Below are 24,310 nucleotides of genomic sequence, written 5' to 3' on the forward strand. Positions count from 1 at the left end.
GGATTTGATCCCCAGTCAGGGCACATAAAAGAATCAACCAGTGAATGTATAAAATAAGTGGAACAACAAATCTCTCTGTCTCCTTCTCTGTCTTGCTTTCAAATCAATACATACAAATTTTTAAAAATAATAAAAAAATAAAAAATAATAATCCCTAGGTTCCGCCGCTGAGTCATTTTTTTCTGAGGTAATTGATAGTTTTAAAAACTCTCCAAATAATTATGTACAGCATAATTTGAAAAGTCCTGTTTTAGTCAAATCATTAAACATCACCTGTTTAGCAAGAGAAACTGCAAAGTGGCTCTTTTATTCGCCTCTTTCATGTTATTATATACAACATGCTTAGATAGTTCAGAGCATTGGTTCCCAAATCCTGATCCCTCCACTGATGCCCTGCCATGGCAAGGTTTCATCAGAAATGGTTAAATAAGGCCCTGGCCGGTTGGCTCAGTGTTAGAGCGTCGGCCTGGCATGCAGGAGTCCTGGGTTCGATTCCCGGCCAGGGCACACAGGAGAAGTGCCCATCTGCTTCTCCACCCCCCCTCCTTCCTCTCTGTCTCTCTCTTCCCCTCCCGTAGCCAAGGCTCCATTGGAGCAAAGTCGGCCCGGGTGCTGAGGATAGCTCCATGCCCTCTGCCTCAGGTGCTAGAATGGCTCTGGTTGCAACAGAGGAATGCCCCAGATGGGCAGAGCATCGCCCCCTGGTGGGCATGCTGCGTGGATCCCAGTCGGGCGCATGCGGGAGTCTGTCTGATTGCCTCCCCATTTCCAACTTCAGAAAAATACAAAAAAAATGGTTAAATAAAAAAAAAAATAAAGATATATTGTGAATTTCATAAAGCTAAATTAATTTAATTTCAAGGATCATTCTTTGAAATTAGTTCATTCACACCTTTTTTGGTGTCAAAATATGCTTTTATAAAGTGCAGATACTAACATGATATGTATTTATTTGCTTGTTTCTCATGCTCTTGATTTACTAAACAAAAAGTTGGGAATTTTATGATGATCTCCATATGTTTTTTGAAATTTTGCTGATCCAAAAATCAGAAAATCTGGGAACTATGGGTGTAAGGAATTGATACAATTTGAAAAATATCTGAGTCTTGAAAATATTATTATAAAAATATAGTTTTTAATCTTTGATTCTCTAATCCCTGGGAACAAGTAGTTTTATTAGTGGTCCTTGAATTTTATAAGTACCAAGAGTTTTCTACAGACCAAATAAATAATATGTCTCAGACAAAGAAGAGGGACTTATTTTCCAAATGTGCATACATAATTATTAAAGTGCAAATTTGTGAAAATCTTACTAAACACATAGTAGCTTTTGGGTTTTTTTTTGGTGGCTTTTTGATATTTTTTGACACTGTAATATCTACTTTTTTATTTCTCACTATGAACTAGGCTATGTATTTCATATAGGTTATTTCTGGTAATCTTAACAGTAACCCAAAGGGATAAATATTGTTATTATGGTTTTACAGAAGAAACTAAATCATAGATCAATTAAAGTACATGTCCAAAGTCAGGCAGCTAGTAAGTTACAGAGCCAGATTTAGAACCCAAGACTAACTGGATACCTTATAATCATGACTTTATATTTAATATAATTACTATCATGAGAAGATTTCTAAAAGTTTCTGCAATTAAGAATGGTTCACTTGGGGGAGGGGGTGAATACACAATATGGTGTACTGAGATGTGTTGTAGAATTGGGCACCTGAAACCTCTATAATTATGTTAAGTAGTGTTACCCTATTATATTCAATAACAAAAGAGTAGTTCCTTAAAACTGAAATGATTAGAAAGCTCTGTTTTGAGGGTTTTTCTTAAATAATAATAAAATATTTTAAACAAAAGGGCATTTTTGCTCTTTTTGTAAGGCTAAAGCTTTAATTGAGGGACACTATTACTCTGACACATGGAAAGAATTTAAAATCTGGATCCCAGGTTCCCTTTTCAGATTTTTATCATTTGCAAGTTTGAGGCCATGTGCTGTAATTGTAAGAACATGGACTTTTGAGTTAAACTGACTTTAATTTGAATATTCACTCCTCCAACTTAATTAGCTGTGTGATTCAGGGCAAGTGTCTTAAGGTCTCTGTGTCTCACGTCCTTCAGCTATAAAGTGAGAATAATAATATCTATCTTTCTAGGAATTGTTTGAATTTGTAGCTTTGATTTAATCTCTGTTGCTTTTCTGGCAGATGATGTGTATGTGCGTGCACGCGTGTGTGTGTGTTGTATGATGTTGAAAACTTTCTTTTGTAGAGATGCTGATAGCTATGCAGGGACAAGGCCTGAATGCTGGCTGTGTCTGTTCAAGTTCACTAGATGGAATTAGACATGCAAGAGATGTATTTGGTGAAACCACTGTAAAGAATCAAGGAGAGAGGAAGTAAGAGTAGACAGGGAGAGCCTTCAGTGGGTGATGCAGGTCTGACACCAGTGAAAGGAGAGAAGGAAGGAAGGAATAAGATAGAAAGAACCTCAGATATAGTGCAGCTCTGAGAAATTCTCAGCCAGACTCATGAGGAACCCCACTAGAGTCCGCATCAGAAAAGTCCTCTGTCAGGCAGAACAGCTCAGCTCTGGTTCCCCCAGCATGCTCAGTCATTGGTGGGAACAGCCTGGGGAAGGTGGGACCTCGGCAGGAGTGCTGCAGTAGATTCTGAAGCAGAGGTGGATTAAGGTCGGTTGAGGCCCTGGACACAGAAGGAAATATCGGGCTCCATACATTAGAAAAAAGTGTAAAGTTGGGGTTTTGTGGGGCCCTTCAAAAGTCAGGGCCCAGGGCGCGTACCTGGTGTGCCTGCCATTATATCCTCCTCTGTTCTGAAGGTATAGCATTTGGGGGCAGTGAGCCAACAGCATTCCTCCCAGAAGGTTCTCTCTTTTTTTTTTTTTTTTTTTTCATTTTTCTGAAGCTGGAAACAGGGAGAGACGGTCAGACAGACTCCCGCATGCGCCCGACCGGGATCCACCCGGTATGCCCACCAGAGGCGACGCTCTGCCCATCCTGGGCGTCGCCATGTTGCGACCAGAGCCACTCTAGCGCCTGAGGCAGAGGCCACAGAGCCATCCCCAGCGCCCGGGGCCATCTTTGCTCCAATGGAGCCTTGGCTGCGGGAGGGGAAGAGAGAGACAGAGAGGAAAGCGCGGCGGAGGGGTGGAGAAGCAAATGGGCGCTTCTCCTGTATGCCCTGGCCGGGAATCGAACCCGGGTCCTCCGCACGCAGAAGGTTCTCTCTTAATAAGAAAATCTGTGTGCACTTCCATGGCTGCCACACTAGTACTTTCAATTTTATAGTGAAAATGTATATTTGTCTGTGGCATGATAGAAAACTAGCGACATGCCAGGTCATTAATGTTTCTCTGTATATATTGCTTTTGGTCTTGTCCCTTTTGACTTTACCAACTGATACTTATTAATTATAAGTCATAATTATAACTGCTGGGCCCGCAATTGATTTCTTATCTCTGCAAAAAATAGTAAAATCAGTGGTCACTGTTTAAGACATCAGTGGAACAATATCTGGCTTCTATAATGACTACATGTTTAATATTAGCTTTTAAATCTGCTGTGTTGATAGATAATTGTAACTTAGTAAAATTGTAATTTATTAGCATTTCATATTACCATTTAAGATTCTATATTAAAGAAAGAATTATTAAGCATAATTAACTTAGATTATCTTTTCTTGGTTTGCCACAGTGTATTATCTAGCATGACAGATGCAGTGTTGGCTCGAGTGTATAAACAATCAGATCTGGACATCCTGGCTAAGGAAGCATCCATCCCTATTGTCAATGGGCTGTCAGATTTGTACCATCCTATCCAGATCCTGGCTGATTACCTCACGCTCCAGGTTGGCCTATTTCCTTGCTGAATACAAGAGCAAAATCAATAAACAGTTCTTTACTAGCTCTAAATGGAACTATTTCAATCATGGCATTGGTGCTTTATTTTTAAATATCATTTTAGCAAAGAATTATAGCATATGTTTGTATACTAGATATTCAAGGAACAGGGCATTGTTAAAAACATATCATTATAAGAGCTTTTTGTTCTCAATCCAATTCTCAACCTCTTTTAGCCCCTCTCTAATCCTCTGTTCTTTCACTCCTTTTGCTTTTTTGTGCCATTTTTAACACAGTGGATGAATAGAAAATGCTGGAACATACAGAATGAAAAAGCTTTATGTAATTTTCCATACATCAGGCTCTGTGGCTTGGAACTAAAGACTGGTGGAGTGTGTTTTGGATATTCAAAATGTTCAATTATAAAATCACTTCCTGAGAAGAGGGCTATTTTCTATCATTTCAATAAACTGGTTGTTTAAGGCTGGAGTTATGAACATGAAGAATACATAAAATTGAGGCTCAAATTTAGCCACATACCCCCAAAGTAGAAACTCAAATAACTGAAATATTTATCTCATTTGTTTTGCCACGGCCAATCTACATAGTTTTGCCACTGAGAATCCTGAAGTCCATAGTCTCTGTGTCTATGGACTATTCTGGGGAAACAGGGAAAACTGGATAGGTCCATATTCCTCTTCATTTGAATAAACGAAATTCATATAAATGTGAGATTAAACTCAAATTAAAACTTGGTGATGAGGATAAGATTCATACAGAGAGGATGATACAATGATACTATATACCAAGTGGCTATTTGTGGATCTGGCTTTACATATACACCATATAATTTAACACTTCACCCGCGAGCTTTATCATTACTAGATTATAAATTCACTGAGGGACAGTGAAATATCCTATTCATCAAATTGTCCCCTGTATGACCTGGTGCAATACCTTCATATAGGAGACCCTCAAAATGAGAGCTGAATGAATACATAGCATGGAATCTAAGTTAGATGCACCACGATTTAAATCCTAGGTTAGCTACCTAGTAGTTCTCTGATCTCCAGTTTGCAAAGCCTTTATCGTTTTTTTATCTTATCTTTATAAACATAAAAATATATAAAACCTACAGCTACTTCAAGAAAAATAAAACAAACACCATGTGCCAATCGTACAGTTTTGTCAAATCTTACTTTGGATTTTTTGTTTGTTTTTGAATAAAATATTATGGATAGAGCTGAAACTGACTGTGTAAGTCTCCCTAATTTCATTTCCTTCCACCCTACAAGGAAATTATTACCCTGATGTCTGTATTTACAATTCCTAGGCATGTGTTTATACTTTACACATATCTATCTCTATAAATAATTAAGACTATTAATGGGCATATTTTTCAACTTTATATATATACATGGGAACATACTCAACTGCCATTCTACACTGTTCTAGGTGCATTGTATTTCCCCTTATACCAACAAATGTTAGTTCCATAAATGCAGTGATTATTTTCCTACTTTGTATATTCTATAAATCCAAGGCCAAGGAAAGTGGACATGGATGGTGCTTAATTTGTTGAATAAATGAATGAATATAATATTCATATTTGAAAAGTTTGAAAATATGAGTGTTCATATGAGTCCATATGATCCCTTGATTTAAGATATTAGGACATATTGCAATTTATGTGGTTGTACATTCTTGTTATTTCATTGCTCTGTAGAATGCAAAATATTAATAATTGCAACAATGTATTAAAATTGGGATGAAGACTGGTTCTCTTATTTTAATAACTGTTTCACATAAGTGGATTTTCTTCTGGCTCTAATTTGCTCCATCCCTTGCCTTTTAGGAACACTATGGCTCTCTGAAAGGCCTTACCCTCAGCTGGATTGGAGATGGGAACAACATCCTGCACTCCATCATGATGAGTGCAGCAAAATTCGGAATGCACATTCAGGCAGCTACTCCTAAGGTAGGGAAGCTTTCTGCCTTGAAACTACCCTCCCCCTTAAATTATTCCCTGATGCAATTACCAATGAAAACAAACCTCTCTTCCATTTAGAAGCACAAGAAAAGCCACATAATTTAGGTTACGGTACAAGTCCAACTGTTATAGCTTTTTGGCCTCTTGAGTGCCTAACTTCTCATCTCTACAATAAGAAATAGTCTTAGGTGGTGCCTATTATCCTATGAGTCTCTGTAAAAGCATGTCTGAATTATCCCTTTGAATGTCCTGAAACCAGACATTGTAATGACTGGCATCCTTGTGCATTGCTACTACAAAGGCTAAAGAAAGCAATAAAATCCAGATAGCATAGAATTCACAAGGCATGGGGAGAATGCTGTCATTTTTCTAATACAGTAGTCTCCCCTTATCCATGGGGGATACATTCCAAGGCCTTCAGTGGATGCTTAATAACCTGGAGAGTACCGAACTCTATGCACACTGTTTTTTTTTCCTATACATAAGTACCTATGATAAAGTTTAATTTATAAATTAGGCTCGGTAAGAGACTAACAATAATAACTAATAATAGAATAGAACAATTATAATAATATATTATAATAAAAGTTAAGTGAATGTAATGTCACTCTCTCTCTAAATATCTTATTGTACTGCATTCCTGCTTCTTCTTGTGATGATGTGAGATGGTAAAATGCCCACATGATAAGATAAAGTAAGGTGAATGAGACATTCTTAAGTAAAATAAGGAGTAACTGTACATAAGCATTGCAATACCTTGACAGTTGATCTGGTTACCAAGGCATCTACTAAGTGACTAAGGACAGGCACTGTATACAGCATGGAATGCTAGGCAGAGGGAGAATTCATGTCCCAGGTGGGATGGAAAGGGATAGTGTGAGATTTCATCATACTACTCAAAATGGCACACTATTTAAAATTTATCAGTTGCTTATTTCTGGAATTTCCCATAGTATTTTTGGACAATTGTTGACTATGGCTAACAAACTGTGAGAAGTGAAACTGTGTATAATGGGGGGCTACTATACTGCAGTTTAATAGAAAAGTGTCCCAATATAATGTGAAGGTCACAGTGATGGCATCTACACCAGCTTAGTGTTTCAACTCAACCTGAAGAACTTGTATGGTTTTTAAATCTCATTCCCACATGTCTGTGAACCTGGCTCCCACATACTTTTTACATTGCTGCTAACCTCTTATAGAATATACAGGAGGCAGGACTTTTTTCACAGGTCCAAAGTGACCCTTCTGATACATAACAGTTGATGCTCTGAAAAGGGGAACTGGGAGGTTCAAGAATAGAGGTAGGAGGAAGACTTTCTTATCATGGTATGTCCTTTTATATGGTTTGAACTTCTTAACATGTATATATTTTACTTACATAACAACATAAAAGCATAAACAAATATACCAAAATAAAAAGTGCAGATCCCTCTAGGACAAGCCCTAGATTAAGACATGCAAAGCCTCATACAAAATAAATAGGTATTTTAGATGATAAAAATTAACCCTATAATAGACTTATACAAGCAGTCCTGAAGGAATCCCACAAAATCTTTTTAAAATCCCATCTCTATTTAATTGTTTTTCCCCATTATGTTTCTCACTGAATACTAATATTTTATCAGGTGTCTTTTGAAAGGAAACCTCCCCTAAATAGAAACCATTTCAGAAACAATGTAAAAGATAGAATTAAACCTCTCATTCATGAGGACTATTCACAATTATTATGTACCAACATTTGCTGTTACCTCAATAGTCACTGCTGTGGTTTTACTATGATATGCTAAGATATTCAGAGGTAAATATGTGAGGCCTAAAAGTTCCTTCTAGCTTCTGCTTCTTGAGTTGAGATACTTATTTACTAATCATTGGGAGCATGAGTTTCACAATGTGGATTAATAGCTGAATTTATTCAACAGAAAACATTCCAGTCCTTGAGGTGTTCATGCACTCAATCTTTACCCCCACCCTCTACCAGTGTCTTGGACCAGGTTCTCCACAAGAAGCCCCCCATGAAGATTTGTATACAGTGATTTATAAAGGAATTACTCTTAAGGGAAACCTGTAGTGGAATAAGGGGAACAGAATAGAGAAAGGGAAGAATCTAAGCAAGAATGCCATTTACAGTGACCAACCATCCAGGAGTAGGAATTTCTGGGGACATGAAACTATTAGTGCTAAAACTGGGAGAGTCTTAGGCAAACCAGGATAATCTGGTCACACTAATGCCATGTCAGGCACAATCTCACGGAAGAAGCTTCAGCTTGATCCCACAGGTACTCTGGAGTGGAGTGTAAGTTATGTCCCAGAGCTATACCAACCTGGGGAAAGGAAGACAGGATTTCATTCTTTGAACCAGTCCTTGGTCAAAGGAAGCAAGGGAAAGTGAGGTCGCAAATTTCCTGGCACTGTTGTCCGGAAAAGCAGTTGGTAGGCAGTGGGTCATCTTCTGAAGCAGAGTGAGTGCACTGTGGGAAGAGCATACTGAAATGGGGAAAGGAAGGAAAAGCTGTATAAAAGGACACTCTGACAGTATGTGGATAGACTATCAAGATTGTCTGCTTCATCCTGCCAAAACAAAACAAAATAAAACATTTTTCTCTAGTGTTCTTACTGGACCAGTCTGAGTAAATCCACCTTGCTGCCTTAATTTTCAGGGACTAACAAATAACCACACATTAGGTGGGTTAAGAAAACAGAAACTTAGTGTTTCACTGTTTGTTCTAGAGACTAGAAATCCAAAATCAAGGTGTTGACAGGGCCATACTCCCTTTGAAGCCTCTAGGGAAGAACTTTTTCTTGGCTCTTCCCTATTCTATATTCCTTGGTTTGTGCTTGTATCACTTCAATCTTTTTTTTTCTCTTAAATGAGAAGCGAGGAGGCAGAAAGAAATACTCCCGCTGAGTCCCAACTTGGATCCATCTGGCAAGTCCCCTATCGGGGGATGCTCTGCCCATCTGGGTCCGTTGCTCCATTGCTCAGCAACCAAGCTATCAATATTTTAGTGCCTGAGGTGACGCCATGGAGCCATCCTCAGTGCCTGGAGCCAGCTTGCTCCAACTGAGCCATGGCTGTGGGAGTAGAAAAGAGAGAGAGAGAAAGAGAGAGAGAGAGAGAGAGAGAGAAAGAGAGAGAGAGAGAGAGAAGGGAGAGGAGGAAGGGTGGAGAAGCGGAGAAGCAGAAGGTCACTTCTCCCATGTGCCCTGACCTGAGACATCTACATATCAGGTCAATGCTCTACCACTGAGCCAACCAGTGAGAGTCTCACTTCAATCTTTGTCTTCATCTTTGCTCCCTTTATGTCTGTGTTTTTCTTTATAAATGTCCCTCTTTTATGAAGACAGCAGTCATATTAAATTTAGGCCGATTCTGATCCAGTATGACCTTATCTTGACTAATGACATCTGCAAAGTCTCTACTTCTAACGAAGGTCACATTCTGAGATTTTAGGTGGGAATAAAATTTTTGGAAGAAACTATTCTGCCTAATGCACTCGCCATAGAAGAAAAAGCAGGCATAGGCAATAGCATGTATTGAAAACCACCCTATTATAGTAAATCTGGGGGACTGAGAGAGATAACTCTTACAACTGATAATTATCTTTCATTCAGTATAAACTGAAATAAATGGTCAGATCTAGCATATGCTTAAAGTGATACTTCAGTTTATGGGAAGAGTTAACACTCTCAGAACAAATCTAGTTTGAGGAAAAGCATATTAATGAAAACTATTACTGAATTTAGTTTTTACAGATAAGACATACATTAACAATAATTGTTCCCTGCTATAAGGTACTTTTGGAAAAAATTATTCTGTTGGAGAAATATGATTTAAACATTTTATTGCATGTCAAAGATACTTTATTAGCATCAAAGTAAAAAAAATCCAACATTATAGACTAATTTTAGTATTGTTCTTATGCGAAAACTCATTTAAATGATAAAGAGTACTAAAACCTGGTTAAATCTTAGTGGGAGTAAAAGTTTTAAAATGTCTTCTGAAATGTCTGATAGCATAGAAGTTGTTCCACCAATTTATAAGTAGATCTATTCTTTTAAAAGATAGAGCTAGGAGATTTCTTTTAAATTTAAGAAGCCTAAAATGTTTCCAAGGCTATAATTAATCTATTTACCCATTCTTCAACCAAGAATAACTTATATGTTCAAGAAAACATAATTTTGTCCTTGATTGTAAAATTGCTCCATAAACTATTGATGGTAATGATTTTAATATAATTTTACGTGAATATTTAGACTAAACTGAGTTTGTTAATCAACTTCCTCCTCTGGGATTAAGATTTATGTAAAAGCCAGTGAGTGATTTCGTATTGAAAGCTGAGCTATGGATAATGAATACCACTTTGTATTCTCAGTATTGGCCCAGCACATGTAAGTTTGGGTGATTTTCTATCTTCCAAACCTCTCTGTTGGTCCTCTAAGTACTTACTGATTCCTTCTCTAAGAATGATAATACTTAGGGAGTATAAAACCCTGCTCTTCAAAGGGAAGGCTAAATTTTCAGGGCAGAAGGCACATGTAGTAATAGCCAAATCTCTTCATTTATGTTTACCAGTATGAATGGTCACAACATTAGTTACTAAATTAGCAAGCTTTTATTAATTACCTTTCCAGCCCCTGATAAATAAATATCCAAAATTTATGGCTATTTAAGGGCAGTAAAGCTGCTAATATGTCTGTAGCCATTCTTATAAACATGTGAATAGTTTATTTTCTCAATAATTTTGTAATGAGAGAAGGAATTATGGTAGACAAGCATGTGCAAATAAACACAATTTCAAATGAATAAACTTGAACATACATCTCGTGGGTTGAGATTCCTGGCAAGCAGACTCTGAGACAGAGTTTATCATGCAGGATGTTTATTAGGGGTTGCCCTTGAGATCAACACTTGTGGAAGGGAGGAAAAAGAATCAGGAATAAGTGGAGGGAGAAACCAAGCTGTGATGCAGGTCTAACAATGGCCTCTGCTGACCTTATGAAGAGTTCTAGATCTGAGATGGCCACTAAAAGCTGTCCAGAGTTGGCAGGAGGGAGTGAGGTTTTCATACCCTGTGGTCAACTAGTCATGAAATGTAGGTTGCTCTGGAGAGGTACGCAACCTTTGGTGCCTTAGCTCTGTAGCTCAGGCAGTGCCCAAAGAGGGCTAGCAGCTGAATGTCATCTTTCAGCAGCATGCCCAGCAGTTGGGGCAATAAGTCCTTTATTCATAAAGGGGAATCTGGGTTGCACATCACAGCATCTCTCAATGCCCCACTAAGAATTTATAAAAGAAACAACTCATAATTAACACTAAAATTCAGGAAAATGAGAAGCATAAAGAAAGGTGAGAATAATTACGGTTTTTGAACTAATAAGATCTCGATATGGAGTGTGTAGAGGTGAAGCTGGGCTAGTTTTGACAAAGGAGGAGCTGAAATGTTCCTTTGAAGACACCCAGGAGGGGACAAAGGAGAAGGTGTACAAGGGTAAAAGGCTGTGATGGCAGAAAAGGGCAATATATGTGCAGGATGTCAATAACATCAACTATCCTGCAGCAAGATGTTGAGAAGAATTAAAACAGACAGAAACAGGGGATGTCAGTGCAAAGCCTTGATACCCTTAATCAGCTTTGACTTAAAGAAACAAATAGTAGGTTTCAGAGAAAACAATTCTTGCTATAATGTACAGAACAGCTTGGAAGGAGAGAATGAAGGCATAAGGTCTACCTGTGGGGTCTAGAATAGCATGGGGGACTTTACCTGTTCACATAATGTCCCCTCATCTAGGGTTGAGACTAGGATATCCGAGTGAGGCACCTTATGGTATAAAATTTGTGCTTGCATGACTGAAAGCGAGCGCCTCCTTAGGTTTTATGCCATAGGCACCTTGTTTGTGTCATTTAAGTCCTGATGTTTCTCTCACCAAACCATCTCAAATAAATATATTTTAGAAAAAACAGTGTGTTTGTTGTGTAAGTGCCATTTTAGAGCAAGTGCCAGGCACTGAGAACACCTAATGAGTGCAGAAGAATAAGGTGTTCGTGTAGGCTTGTTAGTATTTAGCTGGAGTGGTCAGGGGCGGTTGAGTAGAAAATTTTGATTTGAGACCTGCAAGTATTATCCACATGGAGTGGGCGTGGTAAAGCACTTTAGACAAAAGAGCATTAAAAAGAAAAAAACAGCTTGTGGAAGGCTTCAGAGACAAATATGCATAAGGTTGTAGAATTCTATGATCTTGCAGGCTTTTAGAGGAACAAGAAGCTGTGCTAATAAGAGTTATAGAGCACCCTACTCTGTCTTTATGACTAAATAGGTCAGGACAATTATGAAAAAATGAGACAACTGATTATCTTTTTAAATTTCAAAAAGCAGTATTAAAGTTTGATCAAGATGTAAATATCATATACTACTGAACATGGTTGAGCTACAACTTAAAGCAAAACAAATAAGAAAGGTTCAAATACTGTTTAAAGGAATATAATGCATATACAAGAAAGGATATATAATAAAATTATCCAAATAACAATTAAATTCTTTCCCTTGCAGGGTTATGAGCCAGATCCCAGTATAGTCAAGTTGGCAGAACAGTATGCCAAGGAGGTATGTTACTTAAATATAAAGTTATTATTGCCTTTCTGTGTCCCATGAAGTTGTTTCACTGGCATGCTTGTATATTCTAGAATAGTACCAAGCTGTTACTGACGACTGATCCATTGGAAGCAGCTTCTGGAGGCAATGTATTAATCACAGACACTTGGATAAGCATGGGACAAGAAGAGGAAAAGAAAAAGCGGCTCCAGGCTTTCCAAGGTTACCAAGTTACAATGAAGGTACAAATTGATGCCTCTCTGAAGGTTCATTAATTCCATCCATAAAGCCAGAACCATCTAATCACTCCTTGACTTTGTGGAAAGCAGACTGTCCTTTCATTCCCTATAAAGGACTCACTGACCATATACCCTAGGGATTTCTCTATTCCAGAATATTGGCTATGTCCTTTCGAAAGACACTTTTGTCCTGCTTGAACAAATTTGAAACCCAGACAGAAGAAAGAAGCTAACTTTTCTCTCACACAGCAATGGAAACATCAGAATGCTTTGTACTTTATGTGTTTAGAAACATAAGGTTACTTCTGTTGCATGCAGTTTCTTCTAATTTCTTCTCTAAGAAAAGTTCCATAATTATATTCTGCAGGCTAGTCCTTGATTGTTTACTAAGGTCTCAAGACCAGTTGAGTTTTTCTGTCTCCTGAGCATTCCCAGGGAAATCCCATCGAATGTAAATATCTGAAGCAATGTTTCTCTATCTTGAGCATGCCTTAGAACTGCCTGGAGGAGGAGTTAATACACAGCTGGCAGGAACCCACTCCCATAGAGATGCTGAATCAGGAGGTCAGGGTTGGGACCCAAAAATTTGCATATGTACCAGGGAATACAGTACTGCTGCTCTAGAGTCACACTTTGAGAATCATTATTCTGGAGGAAAACCCTGAAACTATGGTGGACACTGGGATTTTGTCAGCAGAGCAACTAATCTGTTTTAGTGGAGAAAGGGACTAAGTAATTATAATGGATATTTAATTGATAAAGTAATATATAAATATAAGCTCTTTATTTATATATGTCAATAGAACAAAGTTTGAAAAATAAAAAGTAAACTCTCTTTCTGCTCTCCCCTTAACAGTGACTATTCCTAGAGATGGCCTTATTTATTAATGTGATATATCTCTTTGCAGAACTTTTCTGTGTATTTACATATGCCTAAACACACAATTATTGATTTATCATAAATGGTATTTTATACGTATTATTCTGATGTACTTTTTTCACTTAACAAATCTTAGATTTTCTTATCCATTCATTTAGATATTTTCCATTCTTTTTAATAGCTGCATAGAATTCCAAAGTATGAGTAGACTGTAATTCACTTAAAATGTTAATAAACTAGGCTATTTTCAATTATCCTAATTATGAACAATACTGCAATGAACATCCTTATATGCATTCCTTTATAAAGATATTACTGCCCTGGCTGGTTGGCTCAGTGGTAGAGCATCGGCCTGGCGTGCAGGAGTCCCGGGTTTGATTCCCGGCCAGGGCACACAGGAGAAGCACCCATTTGCTTCTCTACCCCTCCCCCTCTCCTTCCTCTCTGTCTCTCTCTCTTCCCCTCCCGCAGCCGGGGCTCCACTGGAGCAAAGTTGGCCCAGGAGCCAACTAAATGGAGGATGGCTTCATGGCCTCTGCCTCAGGCTCTAGAATGGCTCTGGTCGCAGCGGAGCAACGCCCCAGATGGGCAGAGCATCGACCCCTGTGGGCGTGCTGGGTGGATCCCGGTCGGGCGCATGTGGGAGTCTGTCTGACTTCCTCCCTGTTTCCAACTTCAGAAAAATACAAAAAAAATTACTGGAGAATAGATCCCTAGATGAAGAATTTCTGGTTGAAATGGCATGCACTTTTTAAAACATGGGAAATACTGCTAAATTTCCCATCTGAAGAGAATTGACAACTTATACTCTCTCCACACTTTCTCCATCCTTACTTATCTACATTGTTAATTTCAAAAAAAAAATCAGTATCTTATGCTTTTTAAATTTTGCACCTCCCTGATTATTAATGAAGTTAAACATCCTTTTGTCTTTATTGACCATTTCCATGTCTTTTTTTCTATAAACCACCATCATATCCTTTGCTCATTTTCTATTGTTTTTTTTTTTGCCTTTTATTTTTGGTTATAGTAGTTATTTATATATTATAGTTTGTTCCTTGTCATGGATGTGGCAAATGTTTTCATGAAGAAAACATTTATTTTTCTTTTCTTTTGTTATTGAAGTTATTGGGGTGACATTTGTTAATAAAATTATATAGGTTTCAGGGGTATAATTCTATAATACATCATCTGCATATTGTATTGTGTGTTTACCACCCCAAGTCAACTCTCCTTCCATCACCATTTACCCCCTCTTTTCCCTTTCCTACCTCCCCTAAACTCCCTACCAGATAAACTCTGGTAATCACCATACTATTGTCTGTATCTATGAGATTTTTTTCCCCTTAATTTCTTGAACTTTTTCACCCAGACTCACTATATCCTCTCCTCTGACAGCTGTCAGTCTGTTCTCTGTATCCATGGAGAATTTTAAAATTCCCTGTGGTTTACTTCATACTTACCTTGATCAATCATAGGTATTTTTCTGGCACTGGAACTGCAAACACAAAGAACAGTAATCTCACTAATGTATGACAGGTTCAAATATTATTCCTTTTACCTTGTCACATTTCCAGTATTTAAAAACTCAAAAAATTCTGAACCTAAATCACTACAAAGGCAGTGATTTTGAAGTGAGAAATTATGATGGAATGTAGTTTTGAATCTGTAAGCGAACAATGGAAATGGATGGAAAAATGTAACTTTCAGGAATTAGCTGTTGAATAACATTAATTTTTAGCACATTTGCATTAAAAATAAAATATCTAGTTCATAGAGTGCCCATAATCCTGTTTAATGGACCTCTATTTTAGTACTCTTTTTCAAAAAGTTGAAAGTGCTATACATATTTCCCCTGGGTGCCTTGAGCTTATACCCTTCTTTGTCTCTTTGCATGCTTTTTCGTCTCTCTCTTTGCAATGATCTCTTACTCTAGGACTTATGTTTTTGTTTTTATTACATGAGAGGCAGGGAGGCAGAGAGACAGACTAACACATGCTCCCTGATGGGGATCAACTTGGCAAGCCCCCTGCCAGGAGATGCTCTGCCTACCTGGGGCTGCTGATCTGTTGCTCAGCAACTGAACTGTTTTAGCTCCTGAGGAGAGGCCACAGAGCCATCCTCAGCACCCCAGGCCAACTTGCTGGAATGACTTGAGCCATGGTTGTGGGAGGGAAAGAGAGAGAGAAAAAAGAGAGAGAGAAGGGGAAGGGGGAGGGTAGAGAAGCAGATGATGACTTCTGCTGTGTGCCCTGACTGGGAATTGAACCCAGGACTTCCACATTTCTGGGCTGATGCTCTACCACTGAGCCAACCGGCCAGGGCCAACCAGGACTTATGTGTTCTTATATATTGAAGAAGACAATGTGATAGCCACATATAATAGTCAAAACACAGTCTTATCGCTATCTCTTCTTTAGACTGCTAAAGTTGCTGCCTCTGACTGGACATTTTTACACTGCTTGCCCAGAAAGCCAGAAGAAGTGGATGATGAAGTGTTTTATTCTCCACGATCATTAGTATTCCCAGAGGCTGAAAACAGAAAGTGGACAATCATGGTAAGCAAGAAATGGGGAACAAAAAATAAGGAGTTTTCTCTATGGCCTTAACTTGATTATTCATGCTTTTTGGCAAGTAATAAGCAACCAAGATCATCCACCTACTTATATGGCATCTATCTTTTTCAGAAAGTTCAAAATATGTTATTATTGCTTATTCTCATTTATAGTGCATTTAATTGAGTAAAACTGACCCTATTCCAAATATATCTTTTTTAATCAAAATTCTTACTCCTCTTTATCGGTCTGATCACCAGCCTCCATTGCCTGTCAACCATTATAAGTTGTATAATTCTTATTTTACATTATCCTTGTTAATGTTTATAGAGGCCCTTATTCAGTGTCTGCTACAAAAAGGCCATTAAATGTAATTTTATTTCCTTCCTCCTTTCTTCCTTCCTTTTATAGCTTGCCTAGATAATTGTTTTGGTTATTTACTTGACTTTGGCTATACAGATACATTTGTTTTTAGGTATGAAACATTTCCAGAATTGCAGCAAAACTAACTTAATCATTATTGGTCCCTTTAACATAATGCTACTACTTTTATCTTCATCACTGCTATTCTAGGAAATATTAACCCCAAGTCTCTGCTTTATGATATCCCAAATGTTACCTTCTTTTCTGGAAAACTGAATACTCAAGTGTTATAATTTAGTACCTTTTTTTTTTTTTTTTAGCTTTAAGTGATTTAACTGATCTCAATTAGTGTTCCATCCAGGGTTTTACTGGCAAACAATAGAGCCAACTCTATGTAGGTTAGTGGAAAAGAATTTATTTAAAGACATCAAATTGCTCCCAGAATATCTGGGGAAAGAGGGTGTAGTGAATCAGTTTTGGACGCCATACATTCAAAAACAATACATGCAGGAAAATTACCCAACAATACTGTGTTACTTTTGTTGCCAAAACACCACTGACACAGCCACCCATAACCTGGTAACTAATAAGGCCTTTGAAACTAAATGTTAGATACTGCATTATATCTGCTCTGCTGAACCAGATATCTGTACCTGCATAAGAACCAGAAGATCTAATCTTGAGAATGGCTTTCACTGCATTTAGTTCACTAAGGGATCCAAGTCTTTTTTTTTTTTTTAAAGCATTTGTTTTTTTTATTTTTTAAACAATTTTTTATTTATTTATTCATTTTAGAGGAGAGAGAGAAGAGAGAGAGAGAGAGAGAGAGAGAGAGAGAGAGAAAGAAGGGGGAGGAGCAGGAAGCTTCAACTCCCATATGTGCCTTGACGAGGCAAGCCCAGGGTTTTGAACCGGTGTCCTCAGCATTCCAGGTCAACGCTTTATCCACTGCGCCACCACAGGTCAGGCTCCAAGTCTTGAGTAGATGTAGCTAAGTGTCTGTACTCTAACTGAAAGGTAGACTAGGAATTGTAGTTTATAGATTTCAACCTCTGGAGTAGTGAAAAATAAGCTGGACAGGACAATCTGCTAATTATCTATTCTATAAATGAGTACTGATAAAGTTATTGTGATCAATAAAATTATACATGTAAAGCACTTAGTAGAGTATCTAATACACTGTATTGTTATTATAATTACTATCAGCATTTCACTGTTGATCTAATACAGAAATCAGCAGAAATTCATGCTCCACTATGGCTGCTTTGAAGTCAATCATGACCCTTTTTGCAATAGAAAATTGTAGATCAGGCCTAAATTTGCCATATCTAATAAGAGGAATGATTTTTTAAAACTGTGTCTTCTAGCTTGCCACTTCAGAATGCTATTGGCCAGATAACAATTGCACTGTCACATAGGCCAGTTCTTATGAAACTTTAACGTTCATTTGAATCACCTAGAGATCTTGTTAAAGTACAGTTTTGGATTCGTAAGTCTGAGATGGAGCCCAAGATTTAGCATTTCTAATAAGCACCCAGGTAATGTAGATACTGCTGTCTTGTGGAGTGCATTTTGAGAAGCAAAGATCTGGATGATGAAAAAGAAAATGTATGGGCCAACCAAAGAACATAAAAGGTAGAATCACACATAAACCACACAACAGCAATCATCCACAGGGAATTATAAAAAAAAAGAAGAAAGAAAAATGATTTGATAATCATTCAGTCAATGTGCCTACTCAGCAAATGCTTTAAAAAATGTGAGCTATCCAATCATATATCTCGGTAAGAGATATAGCAAAATTTTTTTCTCAAGTTCTATTCTTTATCAGAAAATAATTGAAGTTACAAAGATAAATCCACCTAAATCTTTTAAAACAGTTCTTTTTAGAAATTCAGGGATAAGGGTGAGAAACTAAAAGAAAGCTTTCTAAAATATTATTAATGGAGAAGCCCTATAGTTCTCAATTTTTAAAGAACTTATTAAATAACATCTTTGAATTCACTTTAAAATTAAATACATAATAAATATATTCACAAGTTTGAAATGTTTATAAAGATACATATAAGTATATAATATATATGTATATATACATACATAAACACAATAAAATCTTATGTCCACCCATCCTTCTAACAGCATCTCTCCATCCCCAAACTTTCAAGCTACCCTCTATTATAACTATAAGAAGTATAACTATATTAAAGTGAAGGTAGGGAGTCTTAAAAATACAAAGAATACTTAAGTGGGAATGAAGAGACTTGAATTCTATAACTGTCTTTAATACTAGTCAGCTGTGTCATCTTAGATTAGCATTACCTTTATGTGTCCTAGGTTCTTCATATATAAAATAATCATATAAAATTATATAGATGGCAAATTATTTTAATAATTCTTAGGTCCTCGATATCATCAATAAGCTACTTGGAGTACTATGTTCAGAAGGTTCTAAGCTTGCCTGTAGTTTTGGGAAGGAAGTGTTGTATTGCTGACTAGTAATACCTGACATGGATTCTGGAAAGGAGGTGATGACTACACATTCTGCACTCTTTATGTCTCTAAACTAGATGATGTGGACATTCCATTGAGTTAAGCTCATTTCAGCAATTATAAACTAAATGTGAATTGTGCGTCAGGCCCTCTGCCAGGTATCAGAGTTTACAAAAATGAATATCATTCAGTTAATAAAAACATAGTATTTTCAAGTAAAATGAGACTTTAGAGACTGTCTAGTCTAAATTCTTATTATATTAGCAAATAAATTATTCTTAGCTTATTGAGAATAGCATTTAGGTTTAGTACTTTAAGAGATTTTGCTGGTAAGTTCTAAAGGCCTATAACTAACTTTCTTATTGAATAGAATAGCTATTAAGTAGATGTGACTATTTAAATTTAAACTTCTGCTGATTAAAATATAATAAAATTTAAGATTCAATTCCTCAGATATACTAACCTCATTTTAAGTACTCAATAACCGTATATGGCTGGTGGCTATGCTATTTGTGTTTGCCAGCACAGACATAGAGCACTGCCATCATTGTAGAAAGTTCTATTGACCAGTACTACAGTCTAGAGAAGGATTTCCACACAAACACTTTCATTTAACCTCAGGATGGAAGGAGGAAAGAAAGATAAAACCTGCCTTTAAGTTTGGAGATACCCATAATGATGGGTGTGTGTGTGTGTGTATGTGTGTGTGTGTGTGTGTGTGTGTGTGTGTGTGTGTGTATATAATAAGATATATAACTAAATAGAGTGAAGGGCTTGCTCTAAAAGCATATAACTTTTAAAAAGTAAAAGCGTACTCTTTCAGCACTCTGAGTGGCCTTTTTAAGGCTTCTGTGTTTGTGATTTCCAGCACTGTTGTTCAGAGTACTCCAGTAATCACAACAATCTCTCCACAGTACACAGGTCTTTGGAATTCTAATTACTTAAAAAAAATGCACCCTCCCCTCCACCAAAAACTTGTTTTTGCATTTTTCAATAATTAGTAAGGCTCACTACAGGGAAGGAAGATTTCTTCCTCTGCCTACAAATTTTACTGTAGAGCTAAAGTAACCTAAAGGACCCTTTAAAAAAAAAAGCTGACACTGTATCAGTATCAGTATCAGGATCACACTCAGATACACAACACGATTGCATATATAATCCACTAGATTTTATAGTCTCTTATCTCCATGTTAGGGGTGCCAGATGAAATGCAGGACACCAAGTTAAATTCAAATTTAAGATGAACAAATAATTATTTAGTATAGATAATGTCCCATGCAACATTCAGAATACACTTATTTATAGTTTAAAAAACTTGTTCTTTATCCTAAGTGCCAATTTAACTGTCTGTCTGTATGTATTTGTTAAGCTAAACTGGAAACTTTACTCCAAGTTGACTTTCTACAATTTTACTTTTGAAAATAAATTTGACATATGCAATGACAAGAACAAAACAAACCTGAGACATGATCCCAGGAACCTATAAAAAAGCTTTAAATCTTTTATCTGGAAGACGATTTTATCCCAGAGTTTGGTCCTTCTACTTTCCTCTTGCATTCAGATTTCAACCTAAATGTCATTCCTTTAACAAGGTCCTTCCTGGCCGCCCACTCTTGAGTGGTTCCCTAGGCCTCTTTATACCATTTTTAAAATTTTCTAATGACATTTATCACTACCTGATATTTTCTTATTTGTTTGTTGCCTGTTTCCCCACTACCACCACTAAAATTAAAGCTCCATTAAAACACTGATCTTGACTGTAATGTTCTTTGTTATACCTAGAATGGTGCCTGACAAATACCTAAATATATGCTCAATACATTTTTGTAGCCCAGTGTCAATATAGGATACTTGTTCTAGAACAGGGGTCCTCAAACTTTTTAAACAGGGGGCCAGTTCACTGTCCCTCAGACCGTTGGAGGGCCGGACTATAAAAAAAACTATGAACAAATTCCTATGCACACTGCATATATCTTATTTTAAAGTAAAAAAACAAAATGGGAACAAATACAATATTTAAAATAAAGAACAAGTAAATTTAAATCAACAAACTGACCAGTATTTCAATGGGAACTATACTCCTCTCACTGACCACCAATAAAAGAGGTGCCCCTTTCGGAAGTGCGGTGGGGGCCAGATAAATGGCCTTAGGGGGCCGCATGCGGCCCCCGGGCCATAGTTTGGGGACCCCTGTTCTAGAACATAGGTTTTAGAAATCAGGTTAAAATCCTTGTGCTCTGTGTCATCTTGATCAAGTACTTCAACTTCTCTAAACCCAGATTATTCATATAAAATGGGGATAAAAACAAAAACTTCATAAGATTGTGAGGATTAAATGAGGTAAGAGTTATATGAGCATTGTGGTCAAGGTCTAGGGACAGGCAGGTGCAGATCCTTCCCTTACTACCACCACTCAGGAAAATACCTATGACTCAGGTGCATCTGTATTTCATATCTCTTACTGCCTCACACGGTAGGAAAGGATATTAAATGGTAGGATGCACACAAATCACTTAGCACAGGGCCCAGTACATGGTGACTGCCCGATAAATATACTCAATGAACACCTTTTAAGCACAAGACCTGCACTTCTGATATAGGCTAGGGACACATATGGAGTACTATAGAAAGGAAAAAGCAAGTACATGAAAGGTAGTAAAACTACGTCCTAAGAGTAGAGTCAGAGAAATTTGGGTTCTGTACCCAGTTCTGTATTATCTGTCATTACCAAGACAGATTTCCTCATCTAGAAATGACAATAACAGAAGCAACCTTAGAAGGTTGTTGCATTAAATGAGATAATGCATAAACATTTCTTTCTAGCTCATGACAGTACCTAACACAGGCAGATATTTCTTAACTTACTAACACATGATAAGACACTTAGTCTGGCACATAGAAAAACCCTCAATAAACATTTGTCATCATTATTTGCTATTATTACTATTGTCATTATAGTGGAAGTTGGGAAGAGTGAAAGTGAAAATTACCATTTGTGACTGACAACCTAATGGGAAGCTCTACTCTTGGTTATAAATATTTTTTCATGAGGACTCAGATTTAGATAGATATTTGCTAGGCCAGATAATGTATTATTCTACATCTGATACATTGAATTTAGGTTACAAGTGACCAAACCACAGTATAAACATATGGATGGAAGGGATTATATTCCTCTAAAACCAGCCAATACCTAGGTTTCACTTATTATTGAAAAATCTAATCATAGCTATCACCACCATGATACCTCATTTCAACTAGTCCTGGAATGAGGCCAAAGTAAGCATGGAATATGGGTCAGTCTGATCCCTCTTGACCATCCTTTATTTAAGTAAAAATAAATATTAGATCAGAACTGTCCCCTTATCATTTCCTTGGGAAAACATGTTTTAACCACAGGCCTTCAAAGCTTCAATCAAGTTCCCCTTCCTTAGGTCCCAAAGCAGACTGTTGCTAATACTCATTTCTTTCTTTGTTGTGCCATCCTAGGCTGTCATGGTGTCCCTGCTGACAGACTACTCACCTCAGCTCCAGAAGCCAAAGTTTTAATGCTATGTTGCTTGTCAAGAGAGAAATGATGTTCTTCAGTAACAGAATGAGTCAATCCATGGGGAAAGGAGAAGAGAATCTAAGAGAAATAAACAAATCTTGATACATGGTATAGGTGAACAACATGATATTGCTTTGCCATTGTGAAACTTTCCTAAGCCCTTCATTTAAGTATTGATGCACTGTAATGCATAGCTTGACTTGGTTTAAGCTCTCTAATTCACAATTTCTGAGTTACATTTGAGTATCATATTAATAATCGTGTACATTTGTCTCAACTAAATATAAAATGCTATGTTCACAATGCATAATGTCTAAGCCATTAAATGTAATATATGCTTATTACCTTAATAAATTATCACCCACACTAATTTATAAGTAAACATTTACTAAGCAGTCAGCTGCTAGTAGATCTCTGGGCTGTGTTCATATCTCCCAGGACCAAAAAAGAAGCCGAATGATCCAACTTACTGGTATGTTGCAATTTTCAGGCAAATGAAGTAGACAGATATTTATTTATGGAGGCTAATGATGAAATTCTTAGAAACAGTTATAACTATGCCCAGATTCTGAAGTTTTTTCCAGGCATTTGTGGAAGGGAGGGTCATTCAAAGCACACATCTCGTTTCTGCAATAAATACTTAATGTTATAAGACTAAGGAAACATTTGTGAACAGTAGTGAAATCATGGCTACCTAGCTAGGAACAAAGATCCATTAGAGAGTCACATTTTCAGAGGTTCAAATTCTTCAGCAGGAGCAATTTATTTTTTCATATTTGTGCTTATCATGCATCTACTCACACCACACACCAGATTATTTCAATAAAGCCACTATTTGCCATATTTTAGCCCAGTTTTCTTCCAGTTTTTCTTCACAATAATAAAATCTGCACTATTGGATTATTACAATGTAATGAAAGCTGGTGTCTCTTGTGGTGACAAAAATTTGTAATGTTGAATTATTACAATATAATTTGAAATATTGTAGTTAAATATTTAAATAACATAAGTGGATCCTAAAAAATAATGTATTTTACTTTCTACGTCCTCTATTAGAAGAATGTTTTTAGGCTCATTGACTGATATTTATCAGCAGATATCTATGACTTAAATGAGTAAGAGATGAATTACAAACTAGATATGCAGTGAAGAGTCAGTAAAGCATATATTGTGGGGGAAAAGGCTCATAATGTTGAAGGGGAAAATCATTTTTTCCAGTAAATATCAAAGATGACTTTTGTGTCTGTGGTAATTTATAATGAGCAGTTAAGAAAGATGGGAATTTAGTGGACTATGTTCTTTCAGCAGAGGGTATAGGAATGATAACAAGAAGGTGTCACGTGTATTGTTGAGGGTCTTCCTCAAAATGCCTATATGTAGAAAACATAATCCAGAGTATCTTTCCACTTTCTAAACGGTGCCTCAGAGTAATGAGCTCTCATCTCTTTAGTAGCTATTCTTTCAACCAAAGGGAAGGTATAATTTCTGTCCCTCAACATGAAAGAAGTTATAATCATTTTCTTGCCAACATGTAGTTACTTTACCTCAAAAAGTCCCTTTCTTTTATGTATACACAATTTAATATCTTTCTCAACTCAAACATGTAGAAATTATTTGCTTTCTTAATTTTTCAGCTTAAGAAGACATTACTTATATAATCACAAATAAAGAGGCCCTGGCCAGTGGCTCAGTGGATAGAGTGTTAGCTCGGGGTATGGATGTTCTGGGTTCGATTCCTGGTCAGAGCACACAGGAGAAGCAACCATCTGCTTCTCCCCCCATCCCTTTC

General features: G+C 37.0%; 1 protein-coding gene across 1 annotated transcript in view; it reads left to right on the forward strand.

Annotated features, from left to right (window-relative positions):
* Positions 1–23,755, forward strand: part of OTC (ornithine transcarbamylase) — a 65,080-nt gene extending 41,325 nt beyond the window's left edge. The window contains exons 5-10 of the mRNA XM_066356562.1: positions 3,719–3,872; positions 5,720–5,842; positions 12,403–12,456; positions 12,537–12,686; positions 15,984–16,121; positions 22,461–23,755. Coding sequence (XP_066212659.1) covers positions 3,719–3,872; positions 5,720–5,842; positions 12,403–12,456; positions 12,537–12,686; positions 15,984–16,121; positions 22,461–22,520 — 679 coding nt within the window. The 3' untranslated portion in view covers positions 22,521–23,755. The remainder of the gene's footprint in view (positions 1–3,718; positions 3,873–5,719; positions 5,843–12,402; positions 12,457–12,536; positions 12,687–15,983; positions 16,122–22,460) is intronic.
* Positions 23,756–24,310: the final 555 nt, after the last annotated feature.

This window comes from Saccopteryx leptura, chromosome X (assembly GCF_036850995.1).
Source record: "Saccopteryx leptura isolate mSacLep1 chromosome X, mSacLep1_pri_phased_curated, whole genome shotgun sequence".
NCBI classification, from domain to species: Eukaryota; Metazoa; Chordata; class Mammalia; order Chiroptera; family Emballonuridae; genus Saccopteryx; species Saccopteryx leptura.